The following is a 16,332-nucleotide window of genomic DNA, read 5'->3' on the forward strand; positions in this document are numbered from 1 at the left end:
GTGTGTGTGTGTGTGTGCACGCAACTGTGCATACCGTCTAGGCTCCTGATCTACGGAGAGTATTGCAGCCACATGGAACACGCCCAGAACACACTGAACCAGCTCCTGGCCAGCCGAGAGGACTTCAGGCAGAAGGTGGAGGTAAGGGGCCTCTGGCCTGGCCCCGCCCTGAGGTTGGTTGCTGCTGGCCGGCCAGGGCTCCGTAGACACCAGCCTCTTACTTGCCCATTTTTGGGGAAAGCGACGTGATCAGTTTTTGGTTTTGGTTGCTTTTTTGAGTCGGGGTCTCACCCTGTCGCCCAGGCTGGAGTGCAGGGGCACGATCACGGCTTACCGCAGCCTCGACCTCCTAGGCTCAGGCGATCCTCCCGCCTCAGCCTCCTGAGTAGCTGGGACTGCAGGCGCACACCCCCATGGATGGCCAATTTTCTGTGTGTGAAGATGAGGTCTTGCTGTGTTACCCGGGTTGGTCTCCAACTCCCGGGCTCAAGGGCTTCTCCCGCCTCGACCTCCCAGAGTGCTGGGATGGCAGGCATGAGCCACTGTGCTCAGACTGTGATCGGTTTTTGCGACTGTTTTTCTTGGCATTTTGCTGAGCTGGGGAGTGGGCCGAGCGAGTCCCCCGTTTCAGGCCTGAGCTTGACCCCTGTCCCCTGTTGACCACAGAGGCGGGACCTAGGACCAGATCTGACCCTGTAAGGGGCTGTGGCTGGCCCCCGGCCCTGGCCTCCGCTGATGCCAGGGAACCTGGGAGCTGTGGGACTGCCCGCTGCTCACCCACCCGCACCCCAGGCCCCGGGCCAGTCTGTTGCTGGTGGAGTCTCCATCTGCGAGTCCCTCCCCAGGCCGTTCTCGCCCCCGGTTAGGGGCAGCCAGGCTGTTTCCAGCTGGAGTTTCCGTCCTTCATCTGGTCTGCAAACCTGTTTTCAGTGTGGAGCCACCGAGGCAGCACCCCAGGGCTCTGGTAGGGGTGGGAAAAGCGTGTCCCCCCCACGGCAATGCAGCACCATCGTGGGGGAGACACAGGGGCCCCGCTGCCCTCTCCGAAGGACCTGGCCTGGAGGAAGTGTCCAGGCCGCTGCGGGCAGGCCTGGCGTGCACTCCCCAGGGGGTCCTTTAGAATCGGGGGTCCTGGGGGCCGTGGAGACACCACCCAGTGGGTGAGGCGGTGCCCTGCCCACATGCTGTGAGGCCACCCCACCGCACACCTGGCACGGGGACTGGTTTCGGGACCCTGGCTGGAGGAGGACCAGACCTCTGGACCTGGGACCTGGGCTTGCGTCTCCCCTCCCTGGGCAGGAGTGGGGGTTTCCCGGGGAGGGCAGCTCTCACCGCCGGGTCCCCCCCAGGAGTGCACGCTGAAGGTCCAGGATGGAAAGTTCAAGCTGCAGGACCTGCTGGTGGTGCCCATGCAGAGGGTGCTCAAATACCACCTCCTCCTCAAGGTGAGCCTGGGCCCGGGTCCCTGGGGCCGCCCCTGCGGGGGTGGGGCCAGAGCGGCCACAGAGGATGCCAGGAACAGAGACAGGTCCAGGGAGCTCAGGCCTGGCACGTCGTGCCCACTCAGGGCGTGTGATGCATGCTCCTCACTGCAAATATGGGGAGGGGAAGGGGGGATTACAGTCAAAATCAGTAACGCGGGTGGGAAAATGGAGCGAGACAGAAAAGCGTCCCCAGACCTGGAGTGAGCGGGCTACTGTGGTTGATTGCTTAACCCCAGATCCAGGAATGAGCTCCCTGGTGGCCATGCTAGAAGTGGAATTAGGAGGCCTTCAGGAGAGGGGTCCGTGAGGCAAGATGGTGGTTTTGTCAAGGTGCCACCGGGGCTCATGAATGACACCCTAAGACCTCCCAGCACAGCCCCTCCCTCTCTTCCCATGGTCGCCCCCTCCCCTGGGCCACAAGATTTGGGAGAAAAGGAGGGTGTCCCCCGTGTGGGGGCGTCACGGTCCTGGGCTGGTGGGCGGGGGTGGCTTTGTCCTGAGGACCTCTGTGTACACGCCCTGTGTGGGGTAAGGACGAGGACAGAGGCCAGGACCCCTGAGTGGTGACACACGACACTCGCCTCGCCTTGCAGGAACTCCTGAGCCATTCTACAGACCGGCCTGAGAGGCAGCAGCTCAAAGAAGCACTGGAAGCCATGCAGGTGGGCGGGTGAACTGAGGCAGGGGAGAGGAAGCCATGCGGGTGGGTGGGTAAACTGAGGCAGGGGAGAGGAAGCCATGTGGGTGGGTGGGTAAACTGAGGCAGGGGAGATGAAGTCATGCAGGTGGGTAAACTGAGGCAGGGGAGAAGAAGCCATGCAGGTGGGTGGGAAGAGGAAGCCATGCGGGTGGGCGGGTAAACTGAGGCAGGGGAGAGGCCAGGCCAGCATGAGTTCAGCACACCAAGCCTGTGTTCTTGGACTCGACTTGGGTTCTTCACAAGCCACGACCGTGATGGTGGACATTTTCCTGGACGGTGGGAGGCAGGGCAGGGCCGAGGGTGCGTGTGACCCCGGAAGTAGAGGGGGTGGCCAGTGGTGTCTCCATCCCAGGTGACCTCCCCTGGCCGACCCGGGCTCCCTTGGCTCCCTCCTCCTGCCTCCCCCAGGCACTGGCTCCATGCCGGACCATCCTGCCCGTGCCCAGCCCTGAGGCTTCTGCCCCTGAAATGCCACCCCCTCTCCAACCCCGTTCCCCTGCCACCTGCCTGGGTGGCTCCTTTACTTCTGCGGATGTTGAGGACCCCCTGCTGGCCACGCCTCACCTCTCTCCTCTTCCCCCTGTTGGGGAAGCTCAGCTCATGTCACTCCCCTGCTTAAGAACCTTCTCTGGCTCCCAGTGCCCACTGAGTCAGGCAGGGGCTCCTCACCCCGGCATTCCAGCCTTCCCAGAGGGGACTGGCACCTGATTCTGCAGCTGTGTGGACCGTGAATGCCCCAGATCCCAGGCAAGCATGACCACTCCCAGGCTCTTGGACGTGCCCTGGGGCTTCCTAACCACGGGGCGTTTGCTCAGGCTGTGCCCTCCTTGTCACCTGGCATGTCCTCATTTCTCAGGAAGCCTCCCCCCCACTGAGCTCCGTCCCCTGGGTAGTGGCTTCCCTCTGGACAGCACATTGCCCCTGGACAGATTTGTTCGCACCTGTGTCTCCAGGCCGGGCATAGCAGCGGGGTGGAGGGAGAACCACTCACCCTGCACCTCCCTCGTGGGGAGCACAGATGCCTCCGCCACCCCCACCCCACAGGGCTGCAGCCCTGACCTCTGACACCTGGCCTCTGCCGCCTGCGCGGCCCCTGCGCTCTGGGTCCGGGTCCGCCATCCTGAGCATCCAGTTTAAGGAGCTCCTTTCCGGCGGGGACGGTGACCCCGTCGGCAGCTGCCAGTGGTCCCGGGGGATGGGAGACGGCCGGGCGCCCAGCTGTCTCTGCTGAGTTCCTCTGAGCCGGCCGTGCTCTGGGAGAAACTTCCACTTGTTCCCGTTTCGGGCCCTGGGCCGAGTGTGTGCTGAGTCTTGTGATGTTTCTGCCACACGTTCTCAGATCCTGTCCCTGCCATGGGGCCTCTCGTCTCCGGGAATTTGCTTCTCATTTTATCTTTTTTTTGTTGTTGTTGAGTTGGAGTCTCACTCTGTCGCCCAGACTGGAGTGCACTGTCATGCTCCCGGCCACCGCAGCCTCGACCTGCTGGGCTCCGGCGATCCTTCGGCCTCAGCCCTCCAAGTAGCTAGAACTACAGGCGCGCTACCACGCCTGGCTCATTTTGATTTATTGTAGAGATGAGGTCTCGCCAAGTTGCCCAGGCAGGTCTCGAACCCGCGGGCTCAGGCAATCCACTCACCCCAGCCTCCCAAAGGCGCGGGATTACAGGCTGAGCCACCAAGCCCGGCTTTCTCATTTTATCTTATTCTATTTTCTGTATTTACTTTTGAGTTGAGGTCTCGCCCTGTCACCCCAGCTAGAGTGCAGTGGCATGACTGTGGCTCACCGCAGCCTCGATCTGCTGGGCTCAGGCAATCCTCCCACCTCAGCCTCCCAAATAACTGGAGCTACAGGCGTACACCACCACACCCGGCTAATTTTCTTATTTATTGTAGAGACGAGGTCTCGTCATGTTTCCCAGGCTGGTCTTGGACCCTTGGGCTCAGGCCGTCCTCCTGCCTCAACTTCCCAAAGTGCTGGGTGGTTCGGGCTGCTTCTCATTTTAAGGGCAAGTGGGCAAGGAGACAAAATCTATTTACAAAACATGAGCTGCGGTTTCTCTTGGGGAAGCTCCGTCCTGCGGGCGTGGAGGCTGGCCAGTGTAGACCCCAGGATGAAGTGGGAAGTGGCTCCAGACCAGGCCTGGCCAGGGCAGCCGAGGGGTGGGTTCCCATGTGGACCACGTCCAGGGACGACGCAGACTTTCCCGGCGGAGGGGGGGCACTGCCCTCTGGTGGCCAGTGGGAGGGCTGCAGCACCGTGGACGAGCTGAGAGTGGGGGTGCCTAGGCCCCGGGTCCAGCGGGAAGGTGGTAGCTTGGCAGGGCTGGGGACGCTTCCCGAGAGCAGAGACGCGGGTCTGTCCAAGTCTAGGCGGCTCTTTTGTGGCTTGGTGTGGCCCTGCACACAGGGCTGTTTCCTTCTCCGACGTGGAAGAGGGGTCACGTGATGGGGTGGAAGGCGTGGAGTTTGGGGCTCTTGTCACCGGTGTGGCTTGTGGTTCTTGGTCTGTGTGTGGCCTTCCCTGCCTCAGTTTCCCCGTTTGTCACGTTGCTGCCTGAGGACAGCCACCCCTGGCAGGACAGAGGAAGGTGGTCCGGAGAGGCCCGGCGCCTGGACCTGGGGTGGGCAAGGCTGAGCTTCCGCACGCCCCCTCACCCCACTGCGAGCCGCTAACCGCCACCCACCTCCCTGCCTCTGTTATTTTCAAGGACTTGGCAATGTACATCAACGAAGTCAAACGGGACAAGGAGACCTTAAAGAAAATCAGCGAATTTCAGAGTTCTATAGAAAACTTGGTAAGTGCAATGGACGCCTCAAGCCAGGGAAGGCTGATTGATTAGGGCTGTGTGTCTAAAGCTGCTTTCACCATCTCTGTCCGGGCGCGGTGGCTCACGCCTGTAGCCCCAGTACTCTGGGAGGCTGAGATGGGAGGACTGCTTGGGGTCGGTAGGTTTGAGACCAGCCTGGGCAATGTAGCAAAACTCTGAATCTACAAAAAAACTAATAAAATCAGCCAGGCATGATGGTGCCTGTAATCCCAGGTACTTGGGAGGCTGAGGCAGGAGGATCGCTTAATCCCAGGAGTTCAAGACTGTGGTGAGCCATGATCATTCCACCGCACTCCCGCCTGGGCGACAGAGCGAGACCCTGTCTCCACAAATAAACAAAAGTAAAGTAACTTCCACGATCTCAGGACCGAGTACGCAGAAGGCTGGACACGCTGTCCGTGGGCAGCCATGCCAAGACTGTCTACCAAGCGGGAGGTGCCCTGACAGCTTCTGAATTCCCTCTCGGGCTTCTGGGAGCCCTGCTCCTAGGCCCACCTCGGCCAACCCAAGGTGCCCTACGGGCTGAAACCAGGCCTCTCCTCGGGGCAGGGAGGTCGGGACCGTATTGATGGCCGACATCCATACTTCCTCTCAGCCTGGACAGGAAGACTCCCCCAAGTCTATGGAGAGCTGTAACTCCCAGGGCAGGAGACGCCTCCTGGTCCGTGGAATTCCCCTCCCCGCGTCCCAGCCCACCCTCACCTCTGGAAGGGGCAGTGGACAGGGTTTGGTTCTGGAGCGGGTGGGGCCGCCCTTGTCCCTTGGACTCTACCAGACACTTCAGTACCTCCCGGGACCCTCCTCTGGGCCTCCTCCGTGAGAGGCCGGGCTCGGATACTGGGTTGGTCACCACGTTCCCCATTGGGAGAGGAGACGGGTCACCCCCAGGAGCTAGTATTCTGTGGTCTGGGTGACCCAATGCCCATTTCTCAAGGATACCTGGGGCCCGATCACTCTCACCTGCCTGTGCATTATGGGATGTTAGCACCCCGACCCCCAAGTGATGACAATCAGATGTCTCCAGACACAGCTGGACGTCTCTCGGGTGGCAGTCACCCCTGGTTGAGAACTGCAGGTTTTTACGCATTTTCCTGTCTGGTGATTTTCATTCTCTAGAAGCTTTCCTTTTTTTTTTTTTTTTTTTTTGAGTTGGAGTCTTACTCTGTTGCCCAGACTGGAGTGCAGCGGCCGCTTCCGGCCACTGCAGCCTCAACCTGCCAGGCTCCGGTGATCCTTCTACCTCAGCCTTCCAAGGAGCCGGAACTATAGGCGCGTGCTACCTACCCAGCTTTTTTTGATTTATTGTAGAGACAAAATCTCATCATGTTGTCCAGGCTGGTCTCGAACCAGCAGGCTCAGGCAATCCTCTCGCCTCGGCTTCCAAAGTGCTGGGATTATGGGCTTGCATCATCGTGCCCGGCCATCTCCAGAAGCTTTGACAGAGGAAGACCCCAGAAACCCAGGCCAACACCTGGTGCTCGTGTGCCCGGATCCAAAGACCCCAGAGAGAACTCCCATCACAAGCATGTGGTGTGAAAAACACTCACGACATATCAGTGAGAAAGAATTTGCCAGACAGTGTTTGATACCGTCCCCCTTCCTCAGCCCTGTAACCCCAGCACTTTGGGAGGCCGAGGCGGGAGGATGGCTTGAGCCCTGCAGTTCGAGACCAGCCTGGGCAACAGAGTGAGACTTGGTCTTTTTCACTCATTTAGAAAGAAATGACAGTGCTTGAGTGCAGAGGAGGTCAGGGACGGTCATGGCCCACACGCCAGTGCCTTGCCGGGGCATTGCTGCCACGTGTTCCGGCGGAAGGCATTCTAGATGCTGCTGCACAGTGGACGGAACGCCAGGGAGGAAGTGTGTCTTGTTCTTTAAGTTTTTACATCTGATGATCATACTTGTCTATTAAATAGCAAGAATAACATAGCATGGTGGCTCACACCTGTAATCCCATCACTTTGAGAGGCTGAGGCAGGAGAATTGCTTGAGCCCAGGAGTTCAAGACCAGCCTGGGCAATATAGTAAGACCTTGTCTCTACCACAAATTAAAAAAAAAAAATTAGCTGGATGTGGTGGCATGCACCTTGAGTCCTAGCTGCTTGGGAGGCTGAGGCGAGAGGATCGCCCGAGCCCAGGAGGTCAAGGCTGCAGTGAGCCGTGATCATGCCACGGTACTCCAGCCTGGGTGACAGCGTGAAACTCCTACTTAAAAAAAAATGACAAGACAGCGCGAGGTCAGCAGGTGTCGAGTGTCATTCCATGAGCAGGACCTGGAGTGAGTGATAGAGCAGATGCAAACCCACTGGGCGTGGCACCAGGGCTGCCCTTGGCCGGGCCCTTGGCAGCCTCCAGGAAAGGCAGAAACCTTGGAAGAAGACACTGGCACCATCCCTACAGCACTGCCAGGACGTGGCCCTGATCACATTTGGGGGCGTTTTTTCCCCCTCTACCCTTTCCTGTCTGCATGGGCGCTTTCTTTAAAAACCACACAGAGACCATGTTGGAGAAGTCCTCTCTGCATCAGAGATAGGAAACAAATAAAACTTTGAGCGAAGTGGCTCATGTCTATAATCTCAGCACTTTGGGAGGCTGAGGCGGGAGGATCACCGGAGTCCAGGAGTTCAAGACCAGCCTGGGCAACTTGGCAAGACCTTCGCTCTACAATAAATCGAAAAATTAACTGGGCGTGGTGGTGTGCACCTGTAGTTCCAGCTACTTGGGAGGCTGAGGCGGAAGGATCGCCTGAGCCTAGGAAGTCAAGGCTGCGGTACCCGTAATAGTGCCACTACACTCCAGCCTGGGCGGCAGAGTAAGACCTTGACTCAAAAAAAAAAAAAAAAAAAAAGAAGAAAATGAAATCTCAGCAAACCAGATGGGGTTTTTTTCTCCCAAAGCCTCTCTCTATGGAAGAGGGACCCCGGCAGGACCCTGCCCGCCCTCATCTGAGAGCACTGCTTGTTCTCTCTGATTTGTTTCCTCGGGGTTGGGCGTCTGGCTTCTCCGACCGGGTCCCGCTCTGGCCTCCACACAATGGCGGCTGTGACCATGACCCACCCATCAATTGCTCTTTGTCTCCAGGGCTGAAGGGAGTCCCGGCAGGGCCGGCCGGGAGGGGGACCAAGGCTTCCTAGCCCAGCTCCTTCCTCATCCTAACCGCCAGCTGGGACCACTGGTCCACCATCACTGCTCCCGGGGCGTGCCCCCCGCCCCGCCCAGGTTTTCAGAGGAGCGGAGTCCGCCCGGGAACCACGCTGATGGCCTGTCCCTTCTGTCTTTCCCAGCAAGTGAAGCTGGAGGAATTCGGACGGCCCAAGATCGACGGTGAACTCAAAGTCCGGTCCATCGTCAATCACACCAAGCAGGACAGGTGAGTGGTGCACGGGGTCCTGGCCACCGGCCCCAAGGAGCCCTGCAAGCGTGGCCTTCCTTGGACCGAGGTGGCGGCTTGGTGTCATTCGGTCTTCACCGCTTCTCGCCGAGAACGTCGGGGCCGCGTCGTGAGCGCTGCCCCTACGGTGGGTCTTTCGTGCCCACAGCAGGTGCTGGGTGGGGCTGGGGGCAGCCAGAGCCTGGGGACAGGGCCCATGCATAGTCTGTGGGGACCGAGACAGACCTGGGGGCCCCGGGGAGCTCTTGGCCCAGTGACTGCGGGGAGGGCATGGGCTGGTGACAGTCCATGATGGTCCAGGTCCTCCGTGTGTACTTGCTAAGTGTGGGGCCTGGGGCTGGGGCCACAGCAGGTACGCTGCTGCCTTCTGGGGGCTTCCGACCTCGTGGGGGCTGGAAATGTAAACTGGCCAATTAGGGGTCAGAGCTGGGAGGAAAGGCCAGCTTGGGGGAGGGGGAGCCACTTTGAAGGCCCTCTGACCCAGCCTCATCCCTGGATGGGGGACCCAGGAAGGCTTCCTGGAGGAAAGAGCAGGACCCGGCCAAGGGTCAGCATTAGCCGGGTGATGCAGGTGAGGGTGGAGCTCGCTCTGGGAGAGGGAACAGTGTCTTGCAGCCGACCACAGGCACCGTCCTGGGCCACGGAGCCCAGCGTGCTGACGGGTCCCGGGCTGCACTGTCCGGGGCAGGTACTTGTTCCTGTTTGACAAGGTGGTCATCGTCTGCAAGAGGAAAGGCTACAGCTACGAGCTGAAGGAGATCATTGAGCTGCTGTTCCACAAGATGACGGACGACCCCATGAACAACAAAGACATCAAGAAGGTGAGCATCCCTGGGCTTCCTGGTGGTCACCGCCGGCCTCCCAAGAGTGGACCGTGCCAGGCCCGAGCAGGTGGGGGAGGCCTGGAGAAAAGGTGCCAGTCCCGGACCCCGCGTGAGAGGGAGTCCAAGCCCACCCAGCAGAAAGCCTTCTCAGTCACCGCCCTGTCCCTGGGTCTATGACTGCAGGCATGCCCGCTCCGTGCTGAGCCCACTGCTCCCCGGAGCTGGGTGCAGTCGGGACCTGGCTCCCCAGTGAGGAAACCAAGACCCAGATGGCACAGGCCCTGCTCGAGACTGCAGTTAAAGCGGGGCTTTCGACCTTGGCCGGCCGGATGCCAGCCCACGGTGTCTTTTGTAGCAAGCAGGCCTTCCTGTATCCTCCCCACCCTGCAGCGTTTGGACCTGGGCTGTGGCTGGGCCTGGCGGTGGCTTGTCAAAGGCTCTGTGTCCCGCCAGCTGGGTCCCAGACTGCAGGGGCGGGACTGAGGCTGCTGGGGCCAGGACCAGGACTGCTAGGGGTGGGGCCACGATGGCTGGGGTGGGGTCATGGCCATGGGGGGCACGACCGTGGCTGCTGGGGAGGGACTGTGAGTGCTAGGGGTGTGGTCATGACTGCTGGGGGCAGGGCCATGGCGGCTGGAGAGGGGTCGGGACAGCTAGGGGCAGGGTCTTGACTGTTGGGGTGTGGTCATGGCTGCTGGGATGGCACCTCGGCTATGGGGGCGAGGCTATGATCCTTGGGGAGGGGCCTTGACTCCTGGGGGCGGAGTCATGGCTGCCGGGGTGGGGCTATGGCTATTAGGGGCGGGAACCTGGCTGCTGGGGGCGGGGCCAGGGCCTCTGGAGGCGGGGCCGAGGCTGCTGGGCGGGGCTATGGGTGTTAGGGGTGTGGTCATGGCTGCTGGGATGGCACCTCGGCTATGGGGGCGAGGCTATGATCCTTGGGGAGGGGCCTTGACTCCTGGGGGCGGAGTCATGGCTGCCGGGGTGGGGCTATGGCTATTAGGGGCGGGAACCTGGCTGCTGGGGGCGGGGCCAGGGCCTCTGGAGGCGGGGCCGAGGCTGCTGGGCGGGGCTATGGGTGTTAGGGGTGTGGTCATGGCTGCTGGGATGGCACCTCGGCTATGGGGGCGAGGCTATGATCGCTGGGGAGGGGCTATGACTATTAGGGGCGGGAACCTGGCTGTGGGGCGGGGCCAGGGCATCTGGGGGCGGAGCCGTGGCAGCCTTGTTCTCTGCCTCGCTGAGGCTTTTGCACCCAGCACTTGAGCACCTGCCGTCTGCAGTCCTGGGCTAGGGTTGGGAGCTTCTAGCCCACGAGCTGCAAATCCGGCCCTGGCCTTCAGAGCACGCAGGGAAGGGTGCAGACCCAGCGTGCGTGGGCTGAAGAGCTCTTGGGGGTCACCCTCCCGGCCTTGATGTCCAAAACAAGGCCCCGGGGCCCAAGAGCCAGGGCCTCCCGGGGCCTGCCTCGGCAGCTGGCCCTCCGGAGGACAGCCCTTTCCCCGGCCGTCCTGGGCCTTTGGCCGTGGGCAGCGTCTGCCTGTCCCGGGCTGCTGTGCCTCCAGCCCTGGCACCCACCCCAGGGCCGGGCGTCTCTCTGACTGTTTCCCTTCTCCCTCATGCTTCCTAGTCTCATGGGAAAACGGTAAGCACCTGGCGCCCAGGCCGCCTTCCCGCTCACCTGAACCCCGGGGCGGGGCCTGAGGGGGCGGGGCTCAGCCCTCCCCCTCCCCTGGTTTCTGAATCACGAGTGGCACGCGTTCATGGTGGCAGCCTTGCCCGCTGCAGAAAGCTCGCGGTGAAGCCCCGCCCACCGAGTCCCTGGAGTCCGGGGTCAGGGGCCGCCCGCCTTTGCTGGTCTCTCTGGCTCTCGCCGTCCTCCCCGCCTCATCTTTTCCCCCTTCCTCTCTCCGTCCGTGTGGTGTGTGTGTGTGTGTGTGTGTGTGTGTGTGTGTGTGTCCCCCGTCTCTTCTGCACATGGCTCACACCTGCCCAGCTCTTCTTCCTGGGCCCCTTTGAAAGCCCTTTCCCCGGGGGTGGGGCCGGGGGTGCGCGGGCAGGGGTGCTTGCTTGGGCTCCGTAGCCGTCCCTGCCTTTTTTTTCTGTCGTTTGACTTCGGGGAAGTGAGTGTTTTTAGCATTACATCGAGGAAGTGAAAGTGGGAGCGGCCCCGGGTGAGCTGAGCACCACTTCCTGGGGACCTGCGCCCACTGACACATGCTTGTACATATGCACAGAGCATTTTTTTTGGGGCGGGGATCGGAGTCTCACTCTGTTGCCCAGCCTCGGCCACCGTGGCCTCAACCTGCTGGGCTCAGGGGATCCCTCCGCCTCAGCCTTTCAAGTAACTGGAACTACAGGCACGTGGTACCATGCCCACTCATTATTTATTTATTTATTGTAGAGATGAGGGCTTTCCAAGTTGCCCAGGCTGGTCTTGACCCCCTGGACTCAGGCAATCCTCTCTCCTCAGCCTCCCAAAGTGCTGGGGTTGCAGGCTTGAGCCAATGCACCTGGCCACACAGAACATTCTTGCACATGGGCAGGAGCACATACATCCCCACAAACACATGCATGTGCCTGTGTGTGAGAGCACATGGACACATGGGCGCACATGTGCACCTGCAGGGATGTGTGCACTCACGAGAGCCCTGTGTGACTCAAGGCGCATGCCTACATGCACAGATATGCATGTATAAGATCACACTAGCATACATGCACATGTGATGGCACAAGTTCACCTGTGTTCTCACATACATGTTAGAGGAGATGGGCACACGGTTATACATGCAAGCATGCACACACACACACATAAGTGCACGCAGGCACTGACGAGAACACCTGTCTGTACACACACATCGGAGCATGCGTTGCCATGGGCGTCTTGCATGTGTGCATATGCACGCCCCCACGTGTGTGGTGCTGTGCTGGCTGCCAGCATGTCCCTGTCCCCCTGCAGTGGTCCTACGGCTTCTACCTGATTCACCTCCAAGGGAAGCAGGGCTTCCAGTTTTTCTGCAAGACGGAAGACATGAAGAGGAAGTGGATGGAGCAGTTTGAGATGGCCATGTGAGTGCTGGAGTCACCCGGGGCACCCAGAGGGCGGGATTGGGGAGGGAGCCCGGCCACCGTTTGCCCGTGGACTCTCTTGGGCCAGGCGGTTGGGAGGCGGCGTCAGAAGGCCAGAGACCAAGACGGGCCCTGCACTCCCAGCAGCCAGCCCACCTCACCACATCCTAGCTGTCGAACAGGTGACCTGGGCGAGAGGGCCACCGCCTGTCCCAGGCAGGCTCCGAGGCTGAGCCTCACACACCTGACGGGCAGACAGTGACTGGCTGGGAGTGACTGTGGTGCTGGAGGGCTCCCGGGGACCCTAGGCGTCGGGGTCTTGCAGGTTGGTGGCTTGACACCTATTTGTGGGAGCCATAGATCGGCTTTTCCTGAGCTGACACTTGTTTGTGACAGCCACGGATCTGTTTTTCCATGAACTCAGGGAACACCTTAACGTGTGAGACAGAAAAAGATGATGGGTGGTCCCGGGACACGCTGAACCCAGGGGGACAGAGTGGCCCGGTTCATCCAGGCTTGGCCTCTGGGCAGGTGGGCTGAAGCCTTGGGCCAGGTGTGCTGGCTTCCCTGATCTTCCTCCTGGTGGTGGAGACGGGAGACAGGCCCTGCTCTGGCGTCGCTGGGAGGGCCAGGCGGGATCCTTGGATGTGACGTGATGAGGCCTGGCTTTCTTGAATGACGGTGGCCAACGGGTTTACGGAAAGCCCTCCTTCTCAGCCACTTCTTGGTTCCTGCGGGTTACCATTTACATGTTCTGTTCTGTTTGGGGGTTTTTCGAGCCAGGATCTCACTCTGTCGCCCAGCTGGCATGATCAGGACTCACCACAGCCTCCACCTCCTGGACTCGGGCGATCCTCCCGCCTCAGCCTCCCAAGTACCTGGGACTGTAGGCCCACACCATCACGCCCAGCTGGTTTTTGTATTTTTATTTTTTCGGAGAGACGTCGTCTTGCTATGTTTCCCAGGCTGATCTCCAACTCCTGGACTCAAGCGACCCTCCCGCCTCGGCCTCCCAAAAGCACTGGGATTATAGGTGTGAGCCACCGCATCTGACCTGGGGTTGTCATTTTCTTCCCTGCATTTTACTGGAAAAACTTTCAGACATGTGGAAGGTGGAAAGAATGTTATGGAAAACACCCAATGTCTCTCCACGGGGCCACCAACCGCGTCTGCAGTCTGTCTGTGTCACCCATCCCGCCCACCCGACGGCGGACCTGTGTCAGAGTAAACTGCAGACCTCCCAGCTCAGGGGCGGCCAGGAGCCAGAGTTCAATGTTTGTTCAGCTTTTGCAATTTCATGCTCATGTACAATAAAGCGAATGAGCCCTAAGTGCACGTTTTGCCAAACACCCACTCCTGCCCACACCAGACTCCAGTCAGTCAAGACGTCAGGGTTATTATTACCTCTGTTCCAGTGATCCGTGACCTTTGGTGTTATTACTATTGAAATTGTTTGGGGGTACTACAGACTGCAGCCATATAAGATGGTGAGCTTCATACATAAAAGGAAAAAAAAGGCACTAGACCGTGACCATTACCTAGAAGGTTCTTCGTGCCAACACGGCATCCTGTTTATCCCAAACCCTCGTTCCTCCCACAGGGAGTCTGCCCGCAGGTGTGGCATCCAGGCCTCCCGGCTTTCAGGGCCGCCGGGTAGTTCTGGGGTGGTCTCCACGTTCGCGGGGCCCAGGGCATCATCGAGGGCAGCTCTGTCTCTCTCCCTCCCTCAGGTCTAATATCAAGCCCGACAAGGCCAACGCCAACCACCACAGCTTCCAGATGTACACCTTCGACAAGACTACCAACTGCAAGGCCTGCAAAATGTTCCTCCGGTGAGGGCCCCTCCTCAGCCCCTGGCTGCACACCCGCCCCCGGCTCCCGGTGAGCCTCGTGCTGTCCTTACCCCGCGTCCTGGCCCTCCTTGGCCCTGCGTGAGGGTCTGAGGGTCTCCCAGAGCATCCTACAAGCGTCAGGCCCAGCGGGGCCCTTGAGTTTGCCAGGAGGTGATTGTCCCTGGGTGCCCGGTGACACTGCAGGGCGGGAAAGCCAGGCTGGAGAAGGTCGGGGGCACAGGGGCTAGGCTTCCCCGTGAGGGGGGGTCCTGGATGCCTGGGGCTGTGTAGGACGGATGCCCCCCCGAGAGGCAGTCGGCCGAAGGACATGTCTCGCCCTCACCTCTTGCCCTCCCCTGCGCAGGGGCACCTTCTACCAGGGCTACCTGTGCACCAAGTGCGGCATCGGGGCCCACAAGGAGTGCCTGGAGGTGATGCCTCCCTGCAAGATCAGTGAGTACTGTCCCGCCCTCTGCCGCGTCCCCTCTCGGGACTTGAGCCCTGGGAGGCTGGACCTTGGATCGAGTGTGTGTCCCTCAGCTGAGGGTCTCCCCCTGAGCTGAGGGTCCCCCCCTCTGTGCTGTGCCTTGCGTGCACATTCTCACATGGGGCAGGGACCAGATGAGGAAACGGAGGCTCAGAGAGGGAAAGACACCTGCCCCAGGGTCACACAGCCAGGGTGGGTTCCATTCCAAAGCCCTGGCTCCTCACGGATATGCAAGACTTTCTCTCCCCCTCCTGCATCCCTGCCCCATTCCCTGCCCCAGCTTCTAGAATTTCCACCCCCTCAAAACGGGCACAGAACTTTCTCAGCAGGTGCATGAGGTTTGCAGTCACAGAGAAACACTGGTCACCTCGGGTCCTTCCGCTAGGAAAGGCCTGGCCGTCCATGGCTACAGCTGTCTGAGTCAGTGGTCTCATGTGCACACACACGGACATGCACACTCGTGGCATGTACGCCATTCCCACTGTTCATGCCCATTCACGGAAGCCTCAGGCCAGGGGAAGTGGAGGGTGGAGCCTGGCTGGCCACGGGCACAGGCAGAGTCGGCCCTGTGCTCCCAAGACTCCTCCGAAGCGTCTTTGTTTGGCGGCTACATTTAGGACTTTGCAGGGGGACACCCAGCTTGGCAAAGCCTGGGAAAGTTCTGAGAAATTTCAGAGGTCAAGGTTTCAACCCGGCCAGGCGTGGTGGCTCATGCCTGTCATCCCAACACTTTGGGAGGCTGAGGCAGGAGGTTTGCTTGAGGCCAGGAGTTCAAGACCAGCCTGGGCAACATGGTGAAACCTCGACTCTGGGAAAAAAGAAAAAGAAAGAAAGAAAAAAATGTCACCTCCATCATCAGCCCTGGAAACTGATGGTTGAAGTCTTGAATGATATGGCCACATACCTTGTAGCAGAGCCTCCGTTCAACAAAGAATCCCCGTGAGCCCAGTCGAGTCTCTGGGTCTCCTCTGGCCTCTTGGGAGTATCGTAAGAGAAAAACAAATCAGGCCGGCCCAGACGGCATTTTCAGCGGTGACTTTAGATCAATTGTTAATTCATCACTGACTGAGCGCTGGCGGGCGGCAGGTCGGCCCGGACCCCTTGGCCCCGCCACAGCCCAACCCGGGTCCTCCCCCGCCCCACAGCCATGCAGGGATCCCACCGCCCCCGGTGTCTGAGCTGGACGACGCGGCCTCTCGGCTTTGCCAGGCAACACCGCCCTCTGGTGGCCGCGCACCCCTCTCCCCGCCCCAGGCGGCGGTTCCTTTCGACCTTTATATTTTTCCTGATTCTACAAGTGCTGTGCTCACTTGTCAAAGACTTGGAGGAAAAAGAAAGAAATGAAGTGAAAAAGAAAGTAAAGGGCCAGACGCAGTGGCTCACACCTGTCATCCCAGCACTTTGGGAGGCTGAGGCGGGGGGGATCGCTTGAGCCCAAGCAATGTAGCAAGACCCCAGCTCTACAAATAAATACGTGAAAGAGAGAGAGAGAAGGAGGGAGGGATGGAAAGGTAAGAAGGAAGAACGTGAAGGTCACCTATGAGCTCATCTGGAAATAACCACAGGCGATGTTTCGGTATATCTCTTTTCAAGGTTTTGCTTTTAAAAAATCATTTTCCAGCCGGGCTTGGTGGCTCAGCCTGTAATCCCGCGTTGGGAGGCTGAGGTGAATGGATTGCCTGAGCCCGTGGGTTCGAGACCCGCCTGGGCAACTTCT

General features: G+C 60.0%; 1 protein-coding gene across 1 annotated transcript in view; it reads left to right on the forward strand.

Annotated features, from left to right (window-relative positions):
* VAV2 (vav guanine nucleotide exchange factor 2) overlaps positions 1 to 16,332 on the forward strand; it is a gene marked incomplete at its 5' end in the record, with an annotated part of 165,041 nt that overhangs the window by 125,670 nt on the left and 23,039 nt on the right. Inside the window, 10 exons of the mRNA XM_021715249.1 lie at positions 42 to 141; positions 1,350 to 1,445; positions 2,078 to 2,146; positions 4,893 to 4,979; positions 8,297 to 8,382; positions 9,092 to 9,224; positions 10,858 to 10,872; positions 12,187 to 12,296; positions 14,027 to 14,128; positions 14,493 to 14,581. Coding sequence (XP_021570924.1) covers positions 42 to 141; positions 1,350 to 1,445; positions 2,078 to 2,146; positions 4,893 to 4,979; positions 8,297 to 8,382; positions 9,092 to 9,224; positions 10,858 to 10,872; positions 12,187 to 12,296; positions 14,027 to 14,128; positions 14,493 to 14,581 — 887 coding nt within the window. The remainder of the gene's footprint in view (positions 1 to 41; positions 142 to 1,349; positions 1,446 to 2,077; positions 2,147 to 4,892; positions 4,980 to 8,296; positions 8,383 to 9,091; positions 9,225 to 10,857; positions 10,873 to 12,186; positions 12,297 to 14,026; positions 14,129 to 14,492; positions 14,582 to 16,332) is intronic.

The sequence above is a fragment of the Carlito syrichta genome, unplaced genomic scaffold, assembly GCF_000164805.1.
Source record: "Carlito syrichta isolate Samal-C Ts95f unplaced genomic scaffold, Tarsius_syrichta-2.0.1 Scaffold306913, whole genome shotgun sequence".
Taxonomy (NCBI): domain Eukaryota; kingdom Metazoa; phylum Chordata; class Mammalia; order Primates; family Tarsiidae; genus Carlito; species Carlito syrichta.